The sequence below is a fragment of the Necator americanus genome, chromosome I (assembly GCF_031761385.1).
Source record: "Necator americanus strain Aroian chromosome I, whole genome shotgun sequence".
In the NCBI taxonomy this organism is placed as follows: Eukaryota; Metazoa; Nematoda; class Chromadorea; order Rhabditida; family Ancylostomatidae; genus Necator; species Necator americanus.
In genome coordinates this window covers 33052026-33073095 of record NC_087371.1, presented here as the reverse complement: position 1 = coordinate 33073095, position 21070 = coordinate 33052026, and the positions used below count along the sequence as shown (strand labels likewise).

General features: G+C 40.5%; 3 protein-coding genes across 7 annotated transcripts; 2 read left to right on the top strand and 1 right to left on the bottom strand.

The window, feature by feature from the left end:
- Positions 1-2324: 2324 nt before the first annotated feature.
- RB195_007591 (uncharacterized protein) lies at positions 2325-2678 on the top strand (the record flags this gene model as incomplete). Of its 2 annotated transcripts, none has more annotated exons than XM_064181310.1 (1): positions 2325-2678. In XM_064181310.1, the coding sequence occupies one exon, from the start codon at positions 2325-2327 to the stop codon at positions 2676-2678; it is 354 nt and encodes a 117-aa protein (XP_064038108.1). The 2 variants fall into 2 exon arrangements, with proteins under 2 accessions (XP_064038108.1, XP_064038109.1); XM_064181309.1 differs by having other exon boundaries at positions 2331-2678.
- A 3681-nt stretch (positions 2679-6359) lies between these two features.
- On the top strand, positions 6360-9943 carry RB195_007590 (uncharacterized protein; the record flags this gene model as incomplete). Of its 3 annotated transcripts, XM_064181302.1 has the most annotated exons (4): positions 6360-6443; positions 7781-7993; positions 8261-8408; positions 9572-9780. In XM_064181302.1, the coding sequence occupies 4 exons, from the start codon at positions 6360-6362 to the stop codon at positions 9778-9780; spliced, it is 654 nt and encodes a 217-aa protein (XP_064038106.1). The 3 variants fall into 3 exon arrangements, with proteins under 3 accessions (XP_064038106.1, XP_064038105.1, XP_064038107.1); XM_064181304.1 differs by lacking the exon at positions 6360-6443 and having other exon boundaries at positions 8261-8404; positions 9572-9943; XM_064181303.1 differs by lacking the exon at positions 6360-6443.
- Positions 9944-11297: 1354 nt separating this feature from the next.
- On the bottom strand, positions 11298-13487 carry RB195_007589 (uncharacterized protein; the record flags this gene model as incomplete). Of its 2 annotated transcripts, XM_064181301.1 has the most annotated exons (8): positions 11298-11367; positions 11440-11553; positions 11620-11771; positions 12411-12532; positions 12594-12687; positions 12832-12913; positions 13029-13110; positions 13454-13487. In XM_064181301.1, the coding sequence occupies 8 exons, from the start codon at positions 13485-13487 to the stop codon at positions 11298-11300; spliced, it is 750 nt and encodes a 249-aa protein (XP_064038103.1). The 2 variants fall into 2 exon arrangements, with proteins under 2 accessions (XP_064038103.1, XP_064038104.1); XM_064181300.1 differs by lacking the exons at positions 12411-12532; positions 12594-12687.
- Between the last annotated feature and the right edge of the window lie 7583 nt (positions 13488-21070).

Genomic DNA, 21070 nt, shown 5'->3' with positions numbered 1-21070 from the left:
TGGCCAGTGAAATAGAGGATCATTCCCCATCATTGTCACAATTTAGTGTATTTTTGCTGTTGTATATCTAAGCTTTTATGTTATTTTTCCAAACCCTTATGCCTCTTCCGTGGTATAGCAAGCTCATAGCAAGCTTAACCTACTTTTTTACTATCTTCATGCACCACAGCTTCCGACAGCTTCCCCAAGCCACCGAATTGATCTTGGAAGCGAATTTTTTTTTCTTGTGGCCTGCCTCGATGGAAACAGTTTGGAGACAAATAATTCAAGAAAAATATCTTTGCATGAACTGTTGATGCTGCAGAATCAGGTAAATGACCAGTTCAGTAATAATAACTGAGTTGTTTTCAATTCTTATCTCAGTATGTACAGTCTTTTACTTGGCTTCTTTTTACTGCAATGTACTGGCTAACTGTAGCTCGAGAAAAACAAGTACAGCAACGGTTTGAATCCTGTTTTATATATTTCCCAATGTTAAAACGCAGCCTCTTTCAGCGTTTTAAGTAATTTTTGCTGTTCCTACATTCATGGTACATTACTAGAGACATAAGTTTCAGTTTATCTTATTCTTAGGTGTTTCTTTTTTCGAGAATTTTATAGCCTTCCAGGTTCTGCGACACACAAATCTTTCAGAAGTGTACATCTACAGTGCTCATTTCTGTGAGGAATTATGATCGATCGACTCAATCGATAAAAACGGTTAGCCGTGAGTGTACGTGAGATGATTTCATATTCTTTGTTAAATACATATCCAAAGAGCGGATAAACTTTTGTGAAATCAAATTTTTCAAGATTGAACAACTGTGTTAGTCTTGAAAGTATTTATTATCTTTTAGATAGGCATTGTACTGAATAGTGAGCTTTTTGTGATGTAAGATGTAACTTCTAAGGAAAGTCAAAGTATGGGGAAGATTAAAGACATCACCCCATGAATCTGAGGTGGTGCAGATTTCAAGTGGAGTATTCGTATACGGGATAGGAGACTATGGAGAGGAGGGTGATTCCATCCATTTCTTCCTAATTGCCGTAAAAAACGGCCCGGAAGATGCGGCGCCGCCCAAGGCTGGCGCGCTCCAGTCGAACTAGAAAATAGTACGCCAAAACGCCTGAAGCCGTATCTTCAGGGCCGTTTTTTACGGCAATTAGGAAGAAATGGATGGAATCACCACCCTCTCCATAGTCTCCTATCCCGTATACGAATACTGCACCTGAAATCCGTACCACCTCAGATTCGTGGAGTGATGCCTTTAATCGTGCCCTTGTTTGTGGACAATCGAGACGGTTTTTTTTTTGGATCTCCTAATGAAAAAAGTGCACAGTAGCGATGTGGTAGAAGTCAAGTCGTTTAAGTGTAGGAGTTTCAGGAGGCGCAGGTGAGGTATCCTTTGTTTTGTGTACGTGATATATGCACTATTGTACGTGATATACGATACATATACGTGATATATGCACTATTGTATATTTTTGTTTGTATTGTATTTGTTTTAAAATACTTTGCGGTAGTTGTTATTGTTTTGATATTGTTAACATACTGAGTTCAGGTTGTGATATAGATACAGTCGGATCAAAACGACATGAAGCACGGTGCATTTGCGTCAGCGCTCGCGGCGGCGCAGTGAAGGCAGCAGTTGGAACCGAATTGGGACTGTCGCAAAGTGCAGTGATGGGTGATGCCAGCAATGGTCCCCACGCGATTTTAACCGCTACGCTTCACCGTACCGCTTCGAGAGAAGCCGCGTGCGCAATTGCGTACGTGCTTCATGTCGTTTTGACCCCAGTATACTTTCACTTCCATGTGTTCACTCGTGAATGCTTTAACTATTATTATACAACATCCTACCTTTCCTCAATTTTCGGGCATTCATTATTAAAAATTGTACAACATATAATTTATACATGAATAAAGAAATATATACGTGGTTTACATAATACGCGGCATATCAGGGCGCCTTCTACAACTGTGCGGCGGCAGTCGATGTAAGACAGTGACAAAATGAGGGTGTGATGAAAAATTAGCATCGGCTGTCGCGCAGCTCCGCACAGGTTTTCAGCGCGCCCAATTTGAAAGCTGGCGGAGTTAGTCGTCGCAAACGAGCAGAAGAGACCCATACGGACTAGGGTCATTACAAGAGTACTGTAGTATGCTTATCTATAAAGTATCGAGATCTTCAGACAGGTTTATTAATGACCGGAAGCATTAGAAGGCCATACAAAGCTGTTTGGTCGGTGCATAATTATTGCTGCTTTTTTTTTATCGCTTTTCTCTTTGGAAGTTGGCGTTGTATTTATTTTTCCGTATAAAAGTAGCCCACATTTTTCAGTTCATGAGAATGCTTGTGAAAAATCGTACCCATTTTCGCCATACTACGCTCCACCACTTGGAGAAAGATCGGGATGCGGCACAGCTATTTCGCGATCTCAACTACCTTTTTGGCGATGGTACAGTCAGCAAAAGCCAAGTTGAAAGAATGTTCGGGAGGTTCAAATCGGGCAACACTAACCTCGCAGATGAAGAAGGAAGAGGGCGACCATCAGATTTTGACCACGGGGTGCTTTTGGCAGCCCTGGAAGAGGGCGGAAGCTTGAAAACCAGAATGTTGGCCGATGATATCATTGTGAGCCATTCCGATCATAGTTCGTCGTCTCAAAAATATTGGGAAGGTATGGGAATTAGATGAATGGGTCCCATACGAACTGCTTGGATCCGCTGAAAAATTGGCAAGCGAACAAGGTTTACAACGACTTGGAGGACTTGGTGAGCGACTTCAAACAGTGGATTGTTTTTAAGAACAGCAACTCCTTCACCGGTGGAATTTACCGGCTTTTAAGCATAGGGGGAACAATAATTGAAGTAGGTGATGAATGCTATCCTCCGGAACGAATCATTGAAGGGTATTTCTGTTTTGTTATTATTTTTGCTGAATAAAGTTTGTTGAAAAAACTGTAATAATTGTTCACCGACCCAATAGAAATATTGGTGGACGGGTATATTTACTTCTGCCCCCATAATTTTGGACCCTCGTTTCGAATAGTGACCTTATGACTGTACTAATATTATGTACACCAAAAGTGTAAAATGTAAAAATAGTAATCAATGACTAGTGCAAAATTTGATTTCCTTTTTTTGGAGCGTACGAGAGAACAAGTCCAGCTTTTTAAGTAATTATAAATAATTAAGTTTATGTTGAACCAGTAAGCATTTTAACTGGTTTCATACTACAATATGTTCAAAAAGCAACTTCTCATAAGTGATAGTCCTCTGTGTCACACATAATATGGTGTAGAATGGCAAAAGTCTACTAAAATCTATTTATTTAATGTTTATAGGGCAGGTGTAGCGCAGTCGGTAAGAGGTTCCGTTGTTTGCACGATCGATCGGAGGTTCGAATCCGCCCTAGTGCTCACCAAGCCATTCATCACTCCGGGGTCGATAAATTGGCACCAGACTTGTACATGAGGAGAAAAACACTGATCTTTCACATCGGCCAGCCCCCACAAGGCATTGTATAGGCCAGGTTCGCAATTTACACATTAAACATTGGCAAACCTCAAACCTCAAATGAATTGAAGTGAACGTGGTGGCGCATCCCAAGCGGATTCGTTAACACCAGACACTTCATCCTTTATCCTTTATTTCGATGCACTTTGTCAAAGTCGTCAGAAAAGAAGGACTATGATGATAATCGGTTCAAACGATGCTGCTCGCTGAAATCATGATCTTCGATGCCTATAGTACAAGTCAAAATCTTCAAAAACAACATCGGACGATCGAGAGACGAAAAGACATCGTTCATCCAATGTCGTCCACGACAGTTGAAAAAAGTTTTCCCTTGCAACAACGCACGGCAGGTGAAATTTTATACTTATTATTGTTATCGTCGATACGAGTATAGCCTTAAACATTCAATCTTTCGATTAACTGACTATCCGAGAGGGAAGTTCACGGTTTCAGGAAGTGATGTAGCAGGATCCGGCTTTGGTACTGATCGTCGTCCACGATCTAACAGCCTGTGGCGGTAAAAAAAAGAGCCCAAACTTGGAGACATCCTGCATAGAAGATCACATTACAAGACTATCGTTGGAGTTAGAGCAGCCTGATCAACATCTCTACTCATTCTCATCTTGCTATGAGTTCTGGATTTGTTGACATCTGTGGATGTGCCTTGTTGTAGTGATAAACTCATCAATTCTCTTACTTTGATTGTTCCATTATGGACACTGGGTTGCAGTGCAAAATTCAGCAAGGTTAAAGGCAGCGTATCACGAACGACGATGACGTGGTACGGAAATCCCAGGAAAAAACGTAGAGTTTGGACTGTTGTAGATTAGGCCCTGCTCATCTACCCCTAATCGTCGTAAAAAAACGGCGTGAAAGACGCCGTTCTTTCCTACGAGATCAGTTGCAACGTACCACCTTTGTGTACGCGTCGCGTCCACGAGCAAGCGGTCGATAGGTTGATGAGGTCTGAGGAGACCGAAGTGGGTCTGAGGCAGCGCTTTCTAACGCACTTGGTAGGAAATGGGGCGCTTCTTACGCCATTTTTAGGATGACTAGGCGAAACTGAGCGGGGCCACGCTCGTTCCCGAAATCTACAACCCGGACTCACCGCTCTTACTAGGCTTTCCATACTGTACTAATTTTGTGCTACGCTGACTTTAAAGGGAACGTTCGGTGAAATCTTCGATGTTTGTTTCTCCTTAAGCAGAAGCTCGAGTTCGAGACATAATTTCACACCAAAGCGCGAAACACTCCTCACGAATTCAGCAGTTAAATGGAAGCGCAGCACCCGAGTTACCGGTTTTAAGGAAACAAAAACATGAATCTGGCATATGTAGGGATTTCTCATGGAAAACTTCTCTACGCTAGGTCGTAGATTGCGGAAAAACACGTGGTTCCGCTCATCTCTCCGTGATCGCTGTAAGGAACAGCATGGGAATCGGTTTAACTCCTACGAGATGCGTTAGAACGCGACTCTATGTACACGTTTGTTCCGTTCCAATTAGGAGTCTATTCAGTAGTAAATTTGGATAGGCAGGTGAGAAGAGCCTAATAATTCTCGAAGGCTCGCACGTTGATGCGGCGCATGCGCAAGGGTGGCGCGTTGCAATGCAAGTCCAGGCGGGTTCAGAGCCGTTTTTTTTTTGCAGCGACTACGAAGAGATGAGTGGAAACACTTGGCTTTCCGCTATCTAAGGCCCTGTATAGAAGCTTCCCATGGGAAATTCATATCACGTCAGATTTGTGGTATGCTGCCTTTAAATGGCAGAGCAGCTCTTTGCACCGTTTGTGAATGATAGAGCGAGAAGGTTTTAAATAGATTTCACCACACGAGCAGGTAATTATAGTAGAGTCAAAAGGACATGAAGCAGGGCGCGGTTGCGTAAGCGGTTCCGCTTGAAGTGTTGCGACATAAAGGTAGGAATCTATGGGAGAACTTTGCTGGCATCATTCTTCGCTGTACTTCGCGAAGGTCCCACCTCGATTCTAACCGCTATCTTTACCGCACCGCTTCGAGCGCAACCGCTTACGCAACTCCAACGCGTTTCATGTCGTTTTGATACTACTATAAGTAAAAAGGATAAAGGATAAAGTCAGGTCGTATCAATCCACTTGGGATGCGCCAACGCGTTCTACTGGAATTCGTAATCGTTGAGGTTTTGAAACGCGTGTTGGCCTATACAATGACTTGCGGGGGCCAACCGATGATCAAGTTAGTGTTTTTATCCTCTCAGACAAGTCTGGTACCAATTTATCGACCCCGACGGGATGAAATGCTTGGTTTGCACTAGGACGGTTTCGAACCCTCGAACGTGCGGCTACAACGGACCTCTAACCGACTGCGCCACACCCGCCCCACTAGTATAACTACAAGTGTAAAATGTTGCCTTTCCAGATAAGCGTATTAGTTCTGTGCCCCTGAGTCATCTGATTTTTGCGGTCTTTCATATTTTTCCCTTGGTGCCTTCAAACTCTTTCACGGTCTCCATCTACTATTTCAAAAAACCGACATCAATAGGTTTCTCTTAAAGGCATCACCCCACGAATCTGAGGTGGTGCAGATTTCAGGTGGAGTATTCGTATACGGGATGGGAGACTACGGAGAGGAAGGTGATTCCGTCCATTTCCTGCTAATTGCCGTAAAAAACGGCCCGGAAGATGCGGCGCCGCAGAAGACTGGCGCGCTCCAATCGTACCTCTTGTACAAAATGGTGCGCCAAAACGAATGAAGCCGTATCTTCCGGGCCGTTTTTTACGGCAACTAGGAAGAAATGGACGGAATCACCCCCCTCTCCGTAATCTCCCATCCTGTAAAAGAAAACTCCACCTGAAATCTGCACTACCTCAGATTCGTGGGGTGATGCCTTTAACCCTACTTTTAATCCTCGTAAACTTCACATTGGTAACCACGGTCTACCATAGAACAATCAAAGTTGGAGAATTGGTGAGTTTATCACGACGACTGGGATCATCCACTGAAGTCCACTCTAAAAGTTCACACTTCACGGGAGCATGTTGAATATTTTAGCCGGATGGAGGTCCCAAGTGACTGTTGCTGGTCCGCTAAAAATGCTGTGTTTTTTCATGGATAAAAGTTATATTACCCTTAAGAACCTCTGACGTTCTAAAAACGGCGTCATTGAACAAACGAAACGAGGCAATGACAAAAGGATCCTTTATGACCACAAGACTCAGCCGGTGACCCCGTGTGGGTGCACCAGACTGCTATGGGAAAGGCTGGATGTGAACAACTGCTATGAGGTCTGTATGTCAACCACGTGTGGATGTAAGCGTCATGTGTTTGCGGTTCAAGATACCTGGGAAGAAGACACTTCAAAAACCTCAACTTCACCTACGAGCTATGCATTAAGGTTTATTTGATTAGAGTTAACTACGCATGAGCGGGTGTAGCCCAATCGGGTAGAGGTTCAAATCCGCCCTGCTGCTCACTAAGCTATTCATCCCTCCGTGGTCGATAAATTGGTACCAAACTTGCCTGGGAGGATAATACTGACTTGATCCGTCGGCTAGCCCCACAAGACATTGTATAAGCCAGTTATACGTTCGTGAACCTCAAACGATTCTGAATTGAAGTGAACGTGGTGGCGGATCACAGGGGAATTGATTAACTCCAGACACTTGCATCGATGTGTTCTTTATCCTTTAACTATGTATATTGCTAGAATGGACGTGATACATATAAACTTCCTAAATCTCTCATACATTCTTGTGGTCTTCTCGGATGACGATAATCCTTAGAGACCAAAACGAATCTCTAACGTGACCCACTTCTTAAATGTCGCTCCCTCGTGGTCTTTGCGCATTTGGCGCGAGTGGATTTGATTTGAATTTCTTGTGCGGATGTTGTTTTCTTGTTGTGAAGTTCTGTATTTTGGAAGTCCCACCTATATGTTTTATGAGTACTTTGTTCTTTGAAAAATAACTTTTAACTTAATTCAATTATTCATATCTTCCCTTCTTTAGTGTGATGCTGTAGGGTTCTTTTTCTATTCTTTCTTATCTAGGACGGTTTTTGTTTCATTGTTCGTAGATAAATAGTGTGTAATCGCAGCATTACATTATATTCATTATGAAATTCATTATGTTTTGATGTTGAAAGAGAAATCTTTATTAACAACTGAAGAAAACGAAAGAAGTTTATGTGAAGTTGTTAGTCTTCTTTGGTAGAGACGCAGTTAGTTAGAGTTCTAACTTTTATCCTCTTGTATTTTGTTCACTCTCATACTATGCTTTTTTTTTCATTTGACTTTTTTCTTCTAGATGAATGCTGATACTATGGATGAAGAGCATGAAGAGGAGCACCAGCATACAGTTGGAAACGATCAAGAAACAGATTCTATGGAACAGTCGGAACTAAATCCTGAACAGGAGATCCAAACGAAGCAACCAGAAATGGATGAGGATGATATTGCTGAAATGAGCATGATCGCTGCACAGATTGAAAGTGCCGAAGACTTCAATCTCACTTTTGAGGTTATTTCCGTTTACTTTAAAGGGATTTTGGTTCGATTGCGTCTCCGCTGAATGAAATATAAGATTTATTAGCCCCTATTTCTCATTTCCTTGCAATAGTTAATCTGTTCAGGAGAAAAATAACAGGGAATGAATGAAGAAATGTGCACTGCGTTTGGGAATAAAGTTTGAGCGAAATTTTGGCCTTATTAAAAATAATGTTTATTTGTCAGTCGTTTAACTGCAATGTTCTTTCTATTAAAATATATATATATATATTCTCTTCAGGCAGTGGATACTTCTGAACTACACGAAGAGGAGATTTCCAAAGGCAAAGGTAAACGGCGACGTTCGAAAGATGTCAGTCCATTGTACGTTAGCGATCGGGAAGAGATTGAAGAGTTCCTAGAGGAAGGAATTAACGATTCAGTAGTAGGTTCATATCAAGACTTTTATTTTTGGGGCCAGCAAATGAGGTGTCATCTCTGTGGTCATATTAACCGCATCACATACCATCCTAGCTTATTTCTTCTCTTTCTCTGAATAGTTGTAGTAAATTGAATTTTTCAAAAATTAGTGCTTCTTACTACTTGTTTTTATAATCAGTTTTTTTATAATCTTGAAATTTCGTTGCATATTCTCAATCTACTCCCAGTTTTAAAGGAAGCATATCACGAAATTGACTTAGTGCGAAGATCTGATGGAAAATCATCGTTTCATCGAGTTCGGGGTGTAGATAATAAGTATTGGCGTGGCTGTGCTCAATTTCGCCTAATTGTCCGGAAAAAATGGCGTGGGAGCAGTCTTAGCTTCTACAAGGTACGCTAGAGCGCGCCACCCTTTTAGACGCTCTGGTTCTCTCAGCGGTGTATTCATTGGTTTTACCTTAAACCTTAAAAGGTTGGTTAGCTTTCCACCAGGTTTCTAAACTACGTGAATTTTGTGATACGCTGCCTTCAAAAATAGGGATCATTCTTGCGCCATTTCCTTGTATTTGAATTTACTGAGCTTCGACTGCTCGCTGGTAGACGTGGCGCGTGCACAAAAGAGGGACTTTTACTCGTACTTGGCAGGAACACACTCCTTTCCCCACACATTTTTCAGGACGATTAGGGAGATTTGAGCAGGGTCACGCTTTCACTAGTAATCTACGCATCGCACTCTCTACTACGTCAATTTCCTGATACGCTACCTCCAAAAATAGAGATCACTGTCGGGCTATTTTCTTTTTTCCAATTCTGTGACCATTTAAATCTCTATTTCTATCATATTAAAAGATAATGTTTCAGTTAAATTTGTAACAGAAATACAGCGCATGTAACCTTATAGATCTACGTATGATTTAATTCTTGAAAAACTTACTCTATTTTAAAAATAAGAGTATCTGGAGTGTCTGTAGATATATGTTTGGACGTTTTTATCGATTGAGAGGGAGGGTGATTATAATTCAATCTTATATACCCTTTTCGAAACCAATTACATCGCAGGTTTTTCAACGGGAAAGGTATTGTCATACTAATATTTTGAAGCACATGCGCTCAGTGCCTTTTAGTGAAGTAGCAGTGGTTCCATTATTATGAGTTTTTCTCCTTATTTTAGGTAGAGAAAGCGAACACATCAGTAGCCGAGCTCCTTCTGAGCGAATGGGGCAGCCCAAAGGTGGATCCGAAACGATTGAGGACACCCTCCCTTCCGCCTGCGGAGATGAAGTCGGAAAAGGACAAAGGATTCCTCAGTACTCCCAAGAGTCGTCAGCCGTTGAAGGACCTGGTACAGCGTTCATCCAGCAACAGAAAACGCTTATCTAGTTCCTCAAGTGAAAGTAATGCACTATCGCCGTGCCGAAAAAGAGGATTTAGTACTTCGAAAGACGATGAGCAGAATGAAACCTCTAGAAAAGTTTCTTCGAACATTTTGAAGAATAGTCATATTCCATCGCCAACGAAGGTACTGAAAGCTCGTAATGTGTAGTTTGTGGTCCCATCCCTTGTACTACTGCATTTTTTAAAAATATTTCTCGCTTAACTGTATATACTTGTACCACATGTTTGTGAAGTTAGTTGGTGAGATATTTTCCTAGAAGTCAAAAATTAGTGCAATAGTCATATAAAATGGTCATGCGTTGGGTGATGACGACGATCCAGAGCTAGATGGACGAGTTTTGTAGTTATTTCCTTAGAACTTTGTAGTATTTTACTTTACGTTATGTCGTTTATGATTTTTGCTTAGTGTTTTGGAGGTGTAATCGGTTCAAAACGATATGAGGCTTGATGCAGTTGCGTAGGTGGTTACCCTTGAAGAGGTGCGATGGATTGTAGCAGTTAGGAGAGAGGGGACCACTGCTAGCGCCACTCATCGCCGCCATCGCTTACGCAACTGCACCAAGCTTCATTTCGTATCTACCCAATTGCAATTGTCCTACTGGCACGATTTTCATGCCTTAATAAGTTCGTCTGTAAGGATGATAATCAAATTTCACTTGTATAATAAGTATTCCACCTAAACATAACTACCTAAATTCTTAGTTAGATTGAATAACTTCAGTAATATCACATCTTAATTTCCATTACATTACTTTTCGATTTTGCGGTTATTCATAATTCTTTGAAGTGGATCAAACATTCAGAAAATAGAGTTAATTCAAAGTAGCATATCTGGTTTTGCGGAATTTCTTAATGCTTAACCAGATGAAATATACTTCACTTTATCCGTGACCACTACTGCAACCTGAAGAACTTCACTAACTTTGATTTCTGCATCCTCTCTGTGTTTCTACACTTCAAAAAGATGACGTATGCAATGCATGATCATTTTCGTTTTTTTTTTCCCTGCATGATACAAATGTATAGGCCGTGTTTCCTGTTTGAAATTTCGTGGTATCTCTCTTTCTGATCTTATTTGACTATTGATCTACTTATCGTCTTATCGTGCTTTTACTCATTGACAACTTCTGCCAAGTGTTGTGCAGACATTCATTGAACACTGCACAATAATTGCTCTCTAATAAGATAATCTCATCCGCTCATGATTTGTACTTAATAATTTGGCCTATTAGCGCTCCACTGGGAGTTACCTACGTGGTCGGGCACGGTCAAGAACACATAATGTTGTATGTATGTTGTACGTCATTTATACATTGTGATTAATCTCGATTTTTACTTTGTGCACTTTTTAAGATATTATCAGATGAAGTCAATAAAATTTCCTGGTGTAATTGGCATTGGACAGTCAAATGTATAATTTTTATTATTGGAACTGAAGTAACGTGACTTTTGTTCTACATTCTGACAGTGCTCGAAAATTCTCGTTTTTTTTTTTGCTTGATTCATCTGCATGGAAACACGTCAACTTGTAGCTCTCCTTTCTCATTATAGTGGTTTGATAGTGAGAAGTTACTGTAAAATGAAGTGGTAAATAGGTCAGCAAGCAAGTAAATAGGAAAAATCGATGTCGAAAAAAGATCATACCTGTAGAAACGTACCAATCCGTTGATAGTGACGAAACACGGTTGAGTGACGTTTGGAACGTTAACAGTATAAAGTCGAGTAGAATTTGACTGAACTTCAATGATTTCGTAGTGCCTAGAAGCATATTTTTGATTCTCCAATCAATATCAGTCTTCAAATATTGATCGGTCCGACTCCTACCATATGTGGCCTTCGCTACAGCGATAGATGACGAAAAGTGGAAGTACTAATGAAACAGTATTGTGTGAACCGTCTCGTAGTGCCTCTCTCATCTCTGATAGTGACATTTTCGTTCGATGATATAGACGAAAGGAAGTGGGACGTGGGACCGTCTGCAATCTGATGAAGTTTCGGGCAAAATTTTGCCTTTTTTTTGCTTGTCTATGTCTTTAGACGTTATTTTTGAAAGTGTACATCGTTGCGTTTAGATCGCAACCTAGTGGACTCCCTATCTTAAAAGCAGAATATCACGAAATTTATGATGTTTGGGATTTCCCATGTACAAGATAGGGTTTGAGGTGTAGAGTACGAGTATGAGCATGTTCATGCTGAATTCTTCATTACTATCCTGAAAAACGGTGTGGGAAACGGCGTGCCGGTGCGGCGCGGGTAGGATGCCATATAAGTATCCTAGAAATTTCTTACGCCGTTTTCAGAACGATCAAAGGGGAATTGAACGTGAACATGCTCATAAGTATAATCTACACTCCACTATACTATATAGTTCACGAAACATCGTCAATTTCGCGGTATGTTTCCACTAACATTGGGCGAAACTCTGCGTTTCTACTGTGTTCCCCCAAAACTCCATTTTTGAAAGGTAATGACTGTGAGCGAAGCAGTCGTTGTGATCAGTATGATCTGGTCTGCGCCGAAATCGATATTTGAAATAATTAAAGTTCTCATTACCAGCCTTTGTCGCCATTGATAACGACGGATTTTATTTCCGTGAAAAAAAAGAATATGGTTACCTTTTCCGCTTCTGCTGAAGTCATGATCCCAATATAATGCATTAGCGGATTTGGTGGTGCCAACGAGAACGTCGATATTTCGGCATTTTGTGATGGTTTTTCTGTCTTATCCTCTACGAATCCTACAATGTAAAGATGACCGAGATGGCTGATTGAAAACTCGAAAGAATATCATCAATATACCTTTCTGATCATGGGAATAAAATAACTGCGGCGTATCCTTTTTGGCATGGATTGAATTATCAATTGTAGAAGAAAATTTCGGAAAAAAAATCAACTTCAGATTAGAGCCACATGTGAGGCTGGTCGATGTTAAATGTCCAGATGATTTTTTCTTATGTACGCAAAGAACAAAAGAAATTTGTCTGGGTTTAAAGAAGGATGCGTTTTGATTTTCTATAGCTTCGTTCTGATAACATACCTTTAAATTACCATGATTATTGCGATTATCCTTTGATAGACGTAAAAGTCCTTTGTGGCATGGTATTCCATGAATACAGCAACTGAAATCACCCAAATGAAGCATAACAGTATATATCTAGGTGTTCTAATATCATTTTCCAACTCCAGTATGTCTTCTTGAGTTTCGAAAAATCCACAAAAACAAGGATCACTAGCCTGTGAAGAGTTTTCGCTGCGTTGTGGAATCTCTCCTCTAAAGGTTCAGTTTGATTTGATTCCGGATCTGTTGCTTGGTTTTCTGAAACAGCATTTTTGTTTGAGAAGAGTGGAGGGTGATTTTTACGCAGACAAAAAAGCGTCATTAAGAGCCTAGGATTGTGGTGATTATGTTGACTTTCACGCAGTAGCTACTGCAAGCTAAGCAGTGTTTCATTGAAGAATCGTCTAAGTTAACACTGTGCTTTCGCCGCCATTATCGATGACAACCGGCATTGATGAAGACGACTTCATTTCTGATAGATATTGATTGTTATGTCGATCATCAGGATAGCGCCATTCATAATAAATTTTTATTTTAAAAAAAAGTTAAATAACCATTGCAAATTTGACAGTGTACAGTAGCAGCCTTAACTGAATCTCACCCTTTATAGTTGAATGGTATAGACCGCTTTTCATAGGAACTGTTAGAAAATAAGAAATACTTGCTGATTGTGTTGATTTTCACTTTTGATGATCTTGATACATCGTAAGAGGCATTATTTAGGCGACAACAGTAGAACAACAACACTATGGTGATGAACTTCAAAGGCACCCCACGAATTTGAGGTGGTATGGATTTGCGATGGACAAAGTCTATAAGGGATCGTAGATTGCGGAATCAGGGGTGTTTCCGCTCACCTCTCCCTATTCGTAGTGAAAAACGGCGTGAAAGAATCCGTTTTTCACGACGATTTCAGTGGCAACACTCCACATTTGCACACGCGCCGCATCCAGGCGCGCAGCGGTCGTAAGCCAGTGAACTCTTCTCCACTGCCTATTCAAGTGAAACCTATGAATAGGTTGCTGAGGGGATCAAACGTATACGTAGATGGGTGTTCTAAAATTCCTCGTAGGGGCTGTAGCGGTTCTCACGGTTTTTTAGGACGATTAGGAAGAGGTGAGCGGAGCCATTCCGGATCCACAATCTGGAACCACATTTCTGGGTTTTTCTGCGTAACCCCTCACCATTTCAGATCCTAGTTTCTACAAGGAGTTCGACTGGAGCGCGCAAGCTTCTTGAGAAATGGACGGAATCACCCCCCTCCCATCCTGTATACGAATACTAAATCTGAAATCTGCACCACCTCAGATTCGTGAGGTGATGCCTTTAAAGGTGTTCTTTGATGCCCCATCAAAGAACACCCTTAAGCATCAAAATACGCCGTATTTTCTAACCGCGCTACGGTAATCCCGCAGCAAAGAAAAGTGCGAAATTTCCTGCGCTTCAAAATCTGCGTGACTCCGAAGAAAGTTTAGTTATTTTAATTTCTTATAAAACGTATTCTAAAGGAAATATTTCTTTGTAAGCCACCAGTTCTATTTCTTCAACTGATTTTTCGTTTTCTCAAAAGATAATTGGAAAATAAGTTGAAAAATTTGCTGAAAACCTCCCCTTTAACAAATTAATTTTTAAGAAAGCCAGGTAGTCTCCAACTATTTTGGCACTTTTACAGAGCTACTCTTTCTCTATGAAATGCACATTTAACTGATCTTCTAGCTTTCTTTTGCCCCAAGTTATACATGTCTATTTCAACCTGAAAGTTCAGGCCGGTCCAAAGATCTTTTCCAATCAAAGTAAGCGCTAGTCGCTAAAATCACCTCAAAATTGTCTCTAAATGATTATGAATGAACAAGATTCTGAAAGGGAACCAACTGTTTCCCGCCTCTAATCACTGTCAACGACTTATCCGTGTTCAGAAAAAACAGAAAAAATGCTTTCAGAACGAAACTTGAGGTGGTTAGAATATTCGGCGCTATATTTTGATAGGGCATCAGGGACAATCAATAAAACCCTTGAATACAAATTTTGATCAGTTTAGGTGTTCTGATTCTCGCAAAAGCTAGTCGAGAAAAATTCCAGAATAGGAGGAAGAAATCTGGAGCTTTTCTCTACTAGATTCAAAAAACTAGGAAAGTTAGAAACCCAAAATGTCACGCAAATATGGATACCGAACATCGTGCTATATTACAACGGGCTTATTCTGTCACGTGTGTGTGTGCCTGAGTGTCTCTGTGTATGAGTCAAAATCCCGAAAAGAGAGGGAGACAGGTCCCACGCCGTCGAATTGGGGCGCCGGCATTGTGCGCCGTAGGCTGTAGTTAATTTTGATAGAAGATTAACAATATGTTGTAACTTCGCGTTGCTAGAAGCGAGTATCACTACATCGTCTGCGCACTCGAGATCCATCAAGGGACGTGCAAAAGGTGCTAAAATGACACTGCTCAACTGTTCTTCGCATTATTTCATCGACGGCAAAGTTAAACAGAAAAGGTACCCCGCAGCTCCTTGTCTCACTAAAGTTCCCACTTTGAACGGTGTAGTACATCCAGTTGGTGTTCGGCAGTTGTTCTTCTAATGAAATTGTCTATTTATTAAAATTTTAAATCATTTGTCGTTGTCGTTTAGGCGTACGAATTTTCCTGAAACTCTATCAGCGCAAAGCGCATTAAAAAAAAACGGCCTCGGTGAGGAGAGTCCAAAACAGCCTCGAAGTCCAAAAAAAGCCAGCTGTAGATGCTTTAAATACCGCTGTCACACTTCAATCACTCTTCTCACAATACAGCTTATCAGTCGTCGATCGACCAGGGCGAAAGCCGACTTGCTCGTCACGGGTGGTTTCTTCGCGATGTCAGATTAGTCGATCCAGGACTATCGAGAAGCTTGTACATTATGCGCAGGAATGATATTCCTTAGCAGTTATTTGGTCCCGCAACGGATAGCTTCTTTTGGAGAGGAATTATCATAGCGTATCGCTACGAGTCAGGAAAAAAACACGAGCCTTTCATTAATCCATATTGAACGGATTATCTTCGTCATCTCACGAATCCCAGAAGGAGTAGTATTTCTGCGCTAATTCCATCGTCACCACAAGATCTTCCATTCTTTTTCATTTGAATACAGACCAGAACGTCCGACTCCGTCGGTGGCTTTTCGCCGACCGCGGAGTATGTCTGTCTTTCGGCGTGCACGAGTTCAGGAATTGAAGGCCCATGTCGGCTCAGCGAAGTGTTAAAATGTTTACTCCAGATCGGCAAGGTTACCTCGCGGACAGCGACTCTGTTGGCGGTGTTCAAGATAGGTGAACAATGATGATAATCAGCTCATCATTGAAGAATAACGATAATAATAATCTACTATCTGTTCGCTAGGTCTTCTTTTCTGTCATGAAGCCGTAGAAAAAAGGTTTTTCGGCGAAAACTCATTCCGTGCACTCAGAGTGAGCGTGCCGGTATGCAAATTAAAAGCACCATACCAGATTATGGAGAGGAGGGTGATTCAACTTATTTTCCAATTATCTTTTGAGAAAACGAAAAATCAGTTGAAGAAATAGAACTAGTGGCTTACAAAGAAATATTTCCTTTAGAATACGTTTTATAAGAAATTAAAATAACTAAACTTTCTTCGGAGTCACGCAGATTTTGAAGCGCAGGAAATTTCGCACTTTTCTTTGCTGCGGGATTACCGTAGCGCAGTTAGAAAATACGGCGTATTTTGATGCTTAAGGGTGTTCTTTGATGGGGCATCAAAGAACACCTTTAAAGGCATCACACCACGAATCTGAGGTGGTGCAGATTTCAGATTTAGTATTCGTATACAGGATGGGAGGGGGGTGATTCCGTCCATTTCTTCCTAATTGCCATAAAAAAAGGTCTGGAAGATGCCGCGCCGCACGAAGCTCGCGCGCTCCAGTCGAACTCCTTGTAGAAAATGGTGCACCAGAACGTCTGAAGCCGTATCTTCCGGGCCGTTTTTTACGGAAGAAATGGACGGAATCACCCCCCCCCCCCTCTCCATAGTTTCCCATCCCGTATACGAATACTTCACCTGAAATCCGTACTACCTCAGATTCGTGGAGTGATGCCTTTAAGCACAAATTTTTATCCGTGAAGGTGTTCTGGTTTTCGCAAAGGCTAGTTGAGAAAACTTGAAAATAGGAGGAATAAAGCCGAAGCTTTTTTCTACTAGATTCCAAAAGAACTAGAAAAGTTAGAAGCGCAAAATGTTGCGCAAATATGACTATCGAATATTGCGCCATATTGTGACGGGCTTATTTTGTCACGTGCGTGTTTCTCTGAATGTCTGTGTGAGTCCCGAAATTCCGAAAAAAGAGGGAGACACGTGCCACGGCATAGGATTGGGGCACCGGTGCAAAAAAGCTGTAGCATGAGGTGAGGCGGGTCCCACGCCGTTGAATTTGTGCGGCGGCATTGTAAAGCGCCAAAATGTGACACGGATCCAGCGGTGTGGAATTGGTGTGCCGTAGTGCACTAGTATCGAGCATTAACTTTGTGTGCATGTCTTTAAGGGTAAATGAGACGTTGCGAGAATTTCATAGCTGAGGCCATTGCCCGAGTTGCTTTCACCTCTATAAATCCTCCACGTGTCTATTTCCACGCACGTTTGCATCAGGTTGGTGAAATGCGTACTTCAGAAAGTGAAAACACACATGCGAACGGCTGCTTAAATGGTAGCTTAGATGATCTGGAACGTCATTTTCATCAGTACGATGATCTCTTTCAAGTAATCTTATGTTAAAACATCATTCTTTGATAACTTTTGAGGAAAAAAAAACATACTTAGAGTAATGCATTCCAATTGTGTATATACTACAATCAAGAAAACTTCCAATCTTTCACTTAAATTTACTCAAAAAAAAGAAGAAAGCAAAAAGAAAAACAAGCAAAAAAGCGGAGCTGTTAGAAAAACATAGTTGTAATTTATCACAAAATATCACTACTACATATTCTCCTTGTGCAACTTTCGATAAAGCTCGGCATGTTGATGCTTCAATAATTGTTTTCTTTAATAGAGCCGGACACGAGGTTGTTACAATCCTTTATTCTTTATTTTATTCTTTTTTTTATTATTGGCTAACGTTTCGGCAATATCGCTTTTTTTAGATTCTGAAAGGGTGAACTTTCACATTTCCTAAATAACTGAGTTTCCACGGGATATTTATCGAGCACGAGACTCAACACAGCATTTTGTGAAGATATAATAATTTGAGACGCTAGAATCACTGTTTTTTTTTAAAGTTAATTTCATCATTTCATTTTTATCACGAAATTCTTTTTTGGGTTGTATTAAAGTACGAAATAGAACAAGGACATCCAATTGTGTTCAGATAAGAATAAAGAAATTTAATGACTGAATAAAGAAATTTTCGAAGGAATTCGCTCAACAGTAATTCTTATCAGTGGATAAGATAAAGAGACAAAAACAACTGAGGTTTTTCTTACTTATTTACATGCGCTGGAACAATATGGACCTTTCATGAAGATAACTTATGGTTTTTTTTTCTGGTCGACGTTCCTTTGCACAACACTAATTTGCAGAAAACCGTTCCAACAAAAATGAACCGATACATATATATTTATCATACATACTATGTGCGTATTTATCCATTCTCAGGTGATTGAGCTTTTAAACGTTATCGAGAGGTATGTTTGAGATTTGATTCGAGTGACCATCCACACTGCAGTCTTGATTATCGTTGTTTTTCATCTGGCTATCCAGTTTGCAAAGTTCTGGGCCTTAAGTCTTAAAAGTCTTATGAGAAGGCTTGCGAAGCACTCCAGTAAAGCCGTGATTATCTCTTTATCACTCCAACCGTTCAAATTAGTTTGCTGGATTTCTTTCATCGAAATACTCCTTCGCAAATCAGAACTCTGCAAAGAAAACAGAAACCAGTAAACACGTTATCTTTATGAGATGTCTGCGACTTCAGTTTGCAGTTTCGGCACCAATAAATCAGTTTAGAGGACCTCACATAGTTTCTCCAGTTCTTCGATTTCATAGATATGAGTTATCGCTAAGTGATAATGTCAGTTTATAGCATCAATAAAATTTTTTAATCCTTTCCGTGCATAATGGGAGGTCTTGGCTTCTTTTTGGACTTCAATGAAAGGAGCGATGCATTCCGATGAAAACATGCAAAACAGTCAAGTGATCGATAGTGCATTCAATACCTTGGAGAAACTTTCCAGACAAAAGCAGGTGTACTAAAAAAGACAAAATTCATCAGATTGTGACAATTTACAATGAGAATTTCAGATAAGAAGGTAATGAAGGAAAGGTAATGTCTCATATGAAGAGCATGGATAAAAACAATGATTTTTAATGGAAAAACAGAAGCGGGGACAGTACCTCAACGGCTTCAACTTCCAAAGAAGGTCGAAAAAATTCTTTTAATCTTGAGTACAGAACTCAAATGAAGTTACAACAGTGGACGCTGTGTCTCGGTGGTTCCGGCACTATAAATCAATCACAAATCAATCAGCAATCATTCATAAAACATTATATAAGAATTCTCATCTTTCTCGCTGGCAAAGATTGAAATCGATTTCGTACTGGAACTAGTGACCTTAACAGTTCTGTTTCAGTTCCCACTTCGCTCTGCAGAAGGGAAACTACTGTAGAATCGCTAATTCTTCGACGGAAGACGAAAAAGACGCGGATCCACGTCTTTTTTTCATAACACACCTCAATTTGATCTCTATTATAGAATCTATATACGAATAGATTCGTCTATCGATTGATTACAACTAGAACTCTTAAAACCTACCACTAAAATACTTTTTGAAAAAATTACCTACGGCTGCACATTAACATAGGGAGTCCGAAATAATTGCGCCCTAGGATATATGATTTTTGGAATGAATATATTTCTGGAGAAGTAATAAGAGAAGTAGTAAGAAGACTAAGTAAGTATGGTAGTTACATATTCGTAATCTACATAAACAATTTGATATCTCTCACAGCTTTAATATCATAACTTTGAAGATGTTGAAAAATTGATTATAAAGTCATATGTTTCAATTCCAGAGACGATCGATATCAGTACTTCAGAAATCATTCTTTTACAAAATCTCCGAAGAAACTATTTGTTGTAGGATGCCCTTTTCCCTCGATCTTCTAGCTCAACAGAATTTTTGGGGTTTTTTTTTCTGCAACTAAAGTTATAACTTCGGTGTTTAATATTATTTATTGTGATTTTTGGCAGATCGTAATTCGTTAACAAATTAAATTTGCTTTCTGTCGACACAGCACAATAGAGAATAGTATTTGTCCTTTTAAGTGTTTCTATTTTTTCTATAATATGTCCCAGCTGCAGTCCGTTTTGAACCTGCAAAGATGGAAACATTTCATGTGTTTTTGTAGATGACTCATTTTTTTAGCGATTTATCGGAAATTCCTCCAAATTTCAACTGGATATGTTTAATCAGAAGGAAGAGATCTATAGAGTGGTGTTGATTTCAAAAAATTATTCAAATTTTCATCACAAACTCATTCATCTTTTATGAGGCTAAAAAGACACGAGTCCGCGTTTTTTTTCCGTCTTTTTTCTACCTTAAAGGCATCACCCCACGAATCTGAGCTGGTGCAGATTTCAGGTGGAGTATTCGTATACAGAATGGGAGACTACGGAGAGGGGGATGATTCCGTCCATTTCCTCCTAATTGCCGTAAAAAAAGGCCCGGAAGATACGGCTTCATTCGTTTTGGCGCACCATTTTGTACAAGAGGTTCGATTGGAGCGCGCCAGTCTTGCGCGGCGCCGCATCTTCCGGGCCGTTTTTTTACGGCAATTAGCAAGAAATGGACGGAATCACCTCCCTCTCCGTAGTCTCCCATCCCGTATACGAATACTCCACCTGAAATCTGCACCACCTCAGATTCGTGGGGTGATGCCTTTAAGCGGAAAGTTAGCACAATATATCGTCATGTAATGTAGTTTTTTTGGTAGAATATGTCCTGAACTCAAAAGTACTGATATCAATGGATGGTCCTGTTATCCAATTCTTGGATATGTACTTTTGCATTTTCGCAAAAAGGTGAACCCTAAACCTACAAGAAAAAATATTCGTCGAAAGTCATTGACTGCTCGGAACTCCTCACCCACTACGTCATTCTTTTTTCTCGGCTCTATTTCTTCAAGCTATAGATAGTACCGAGTAGCGCAATTGGTAAGAGATTCCGCTCTCTGCACGATCGATTAG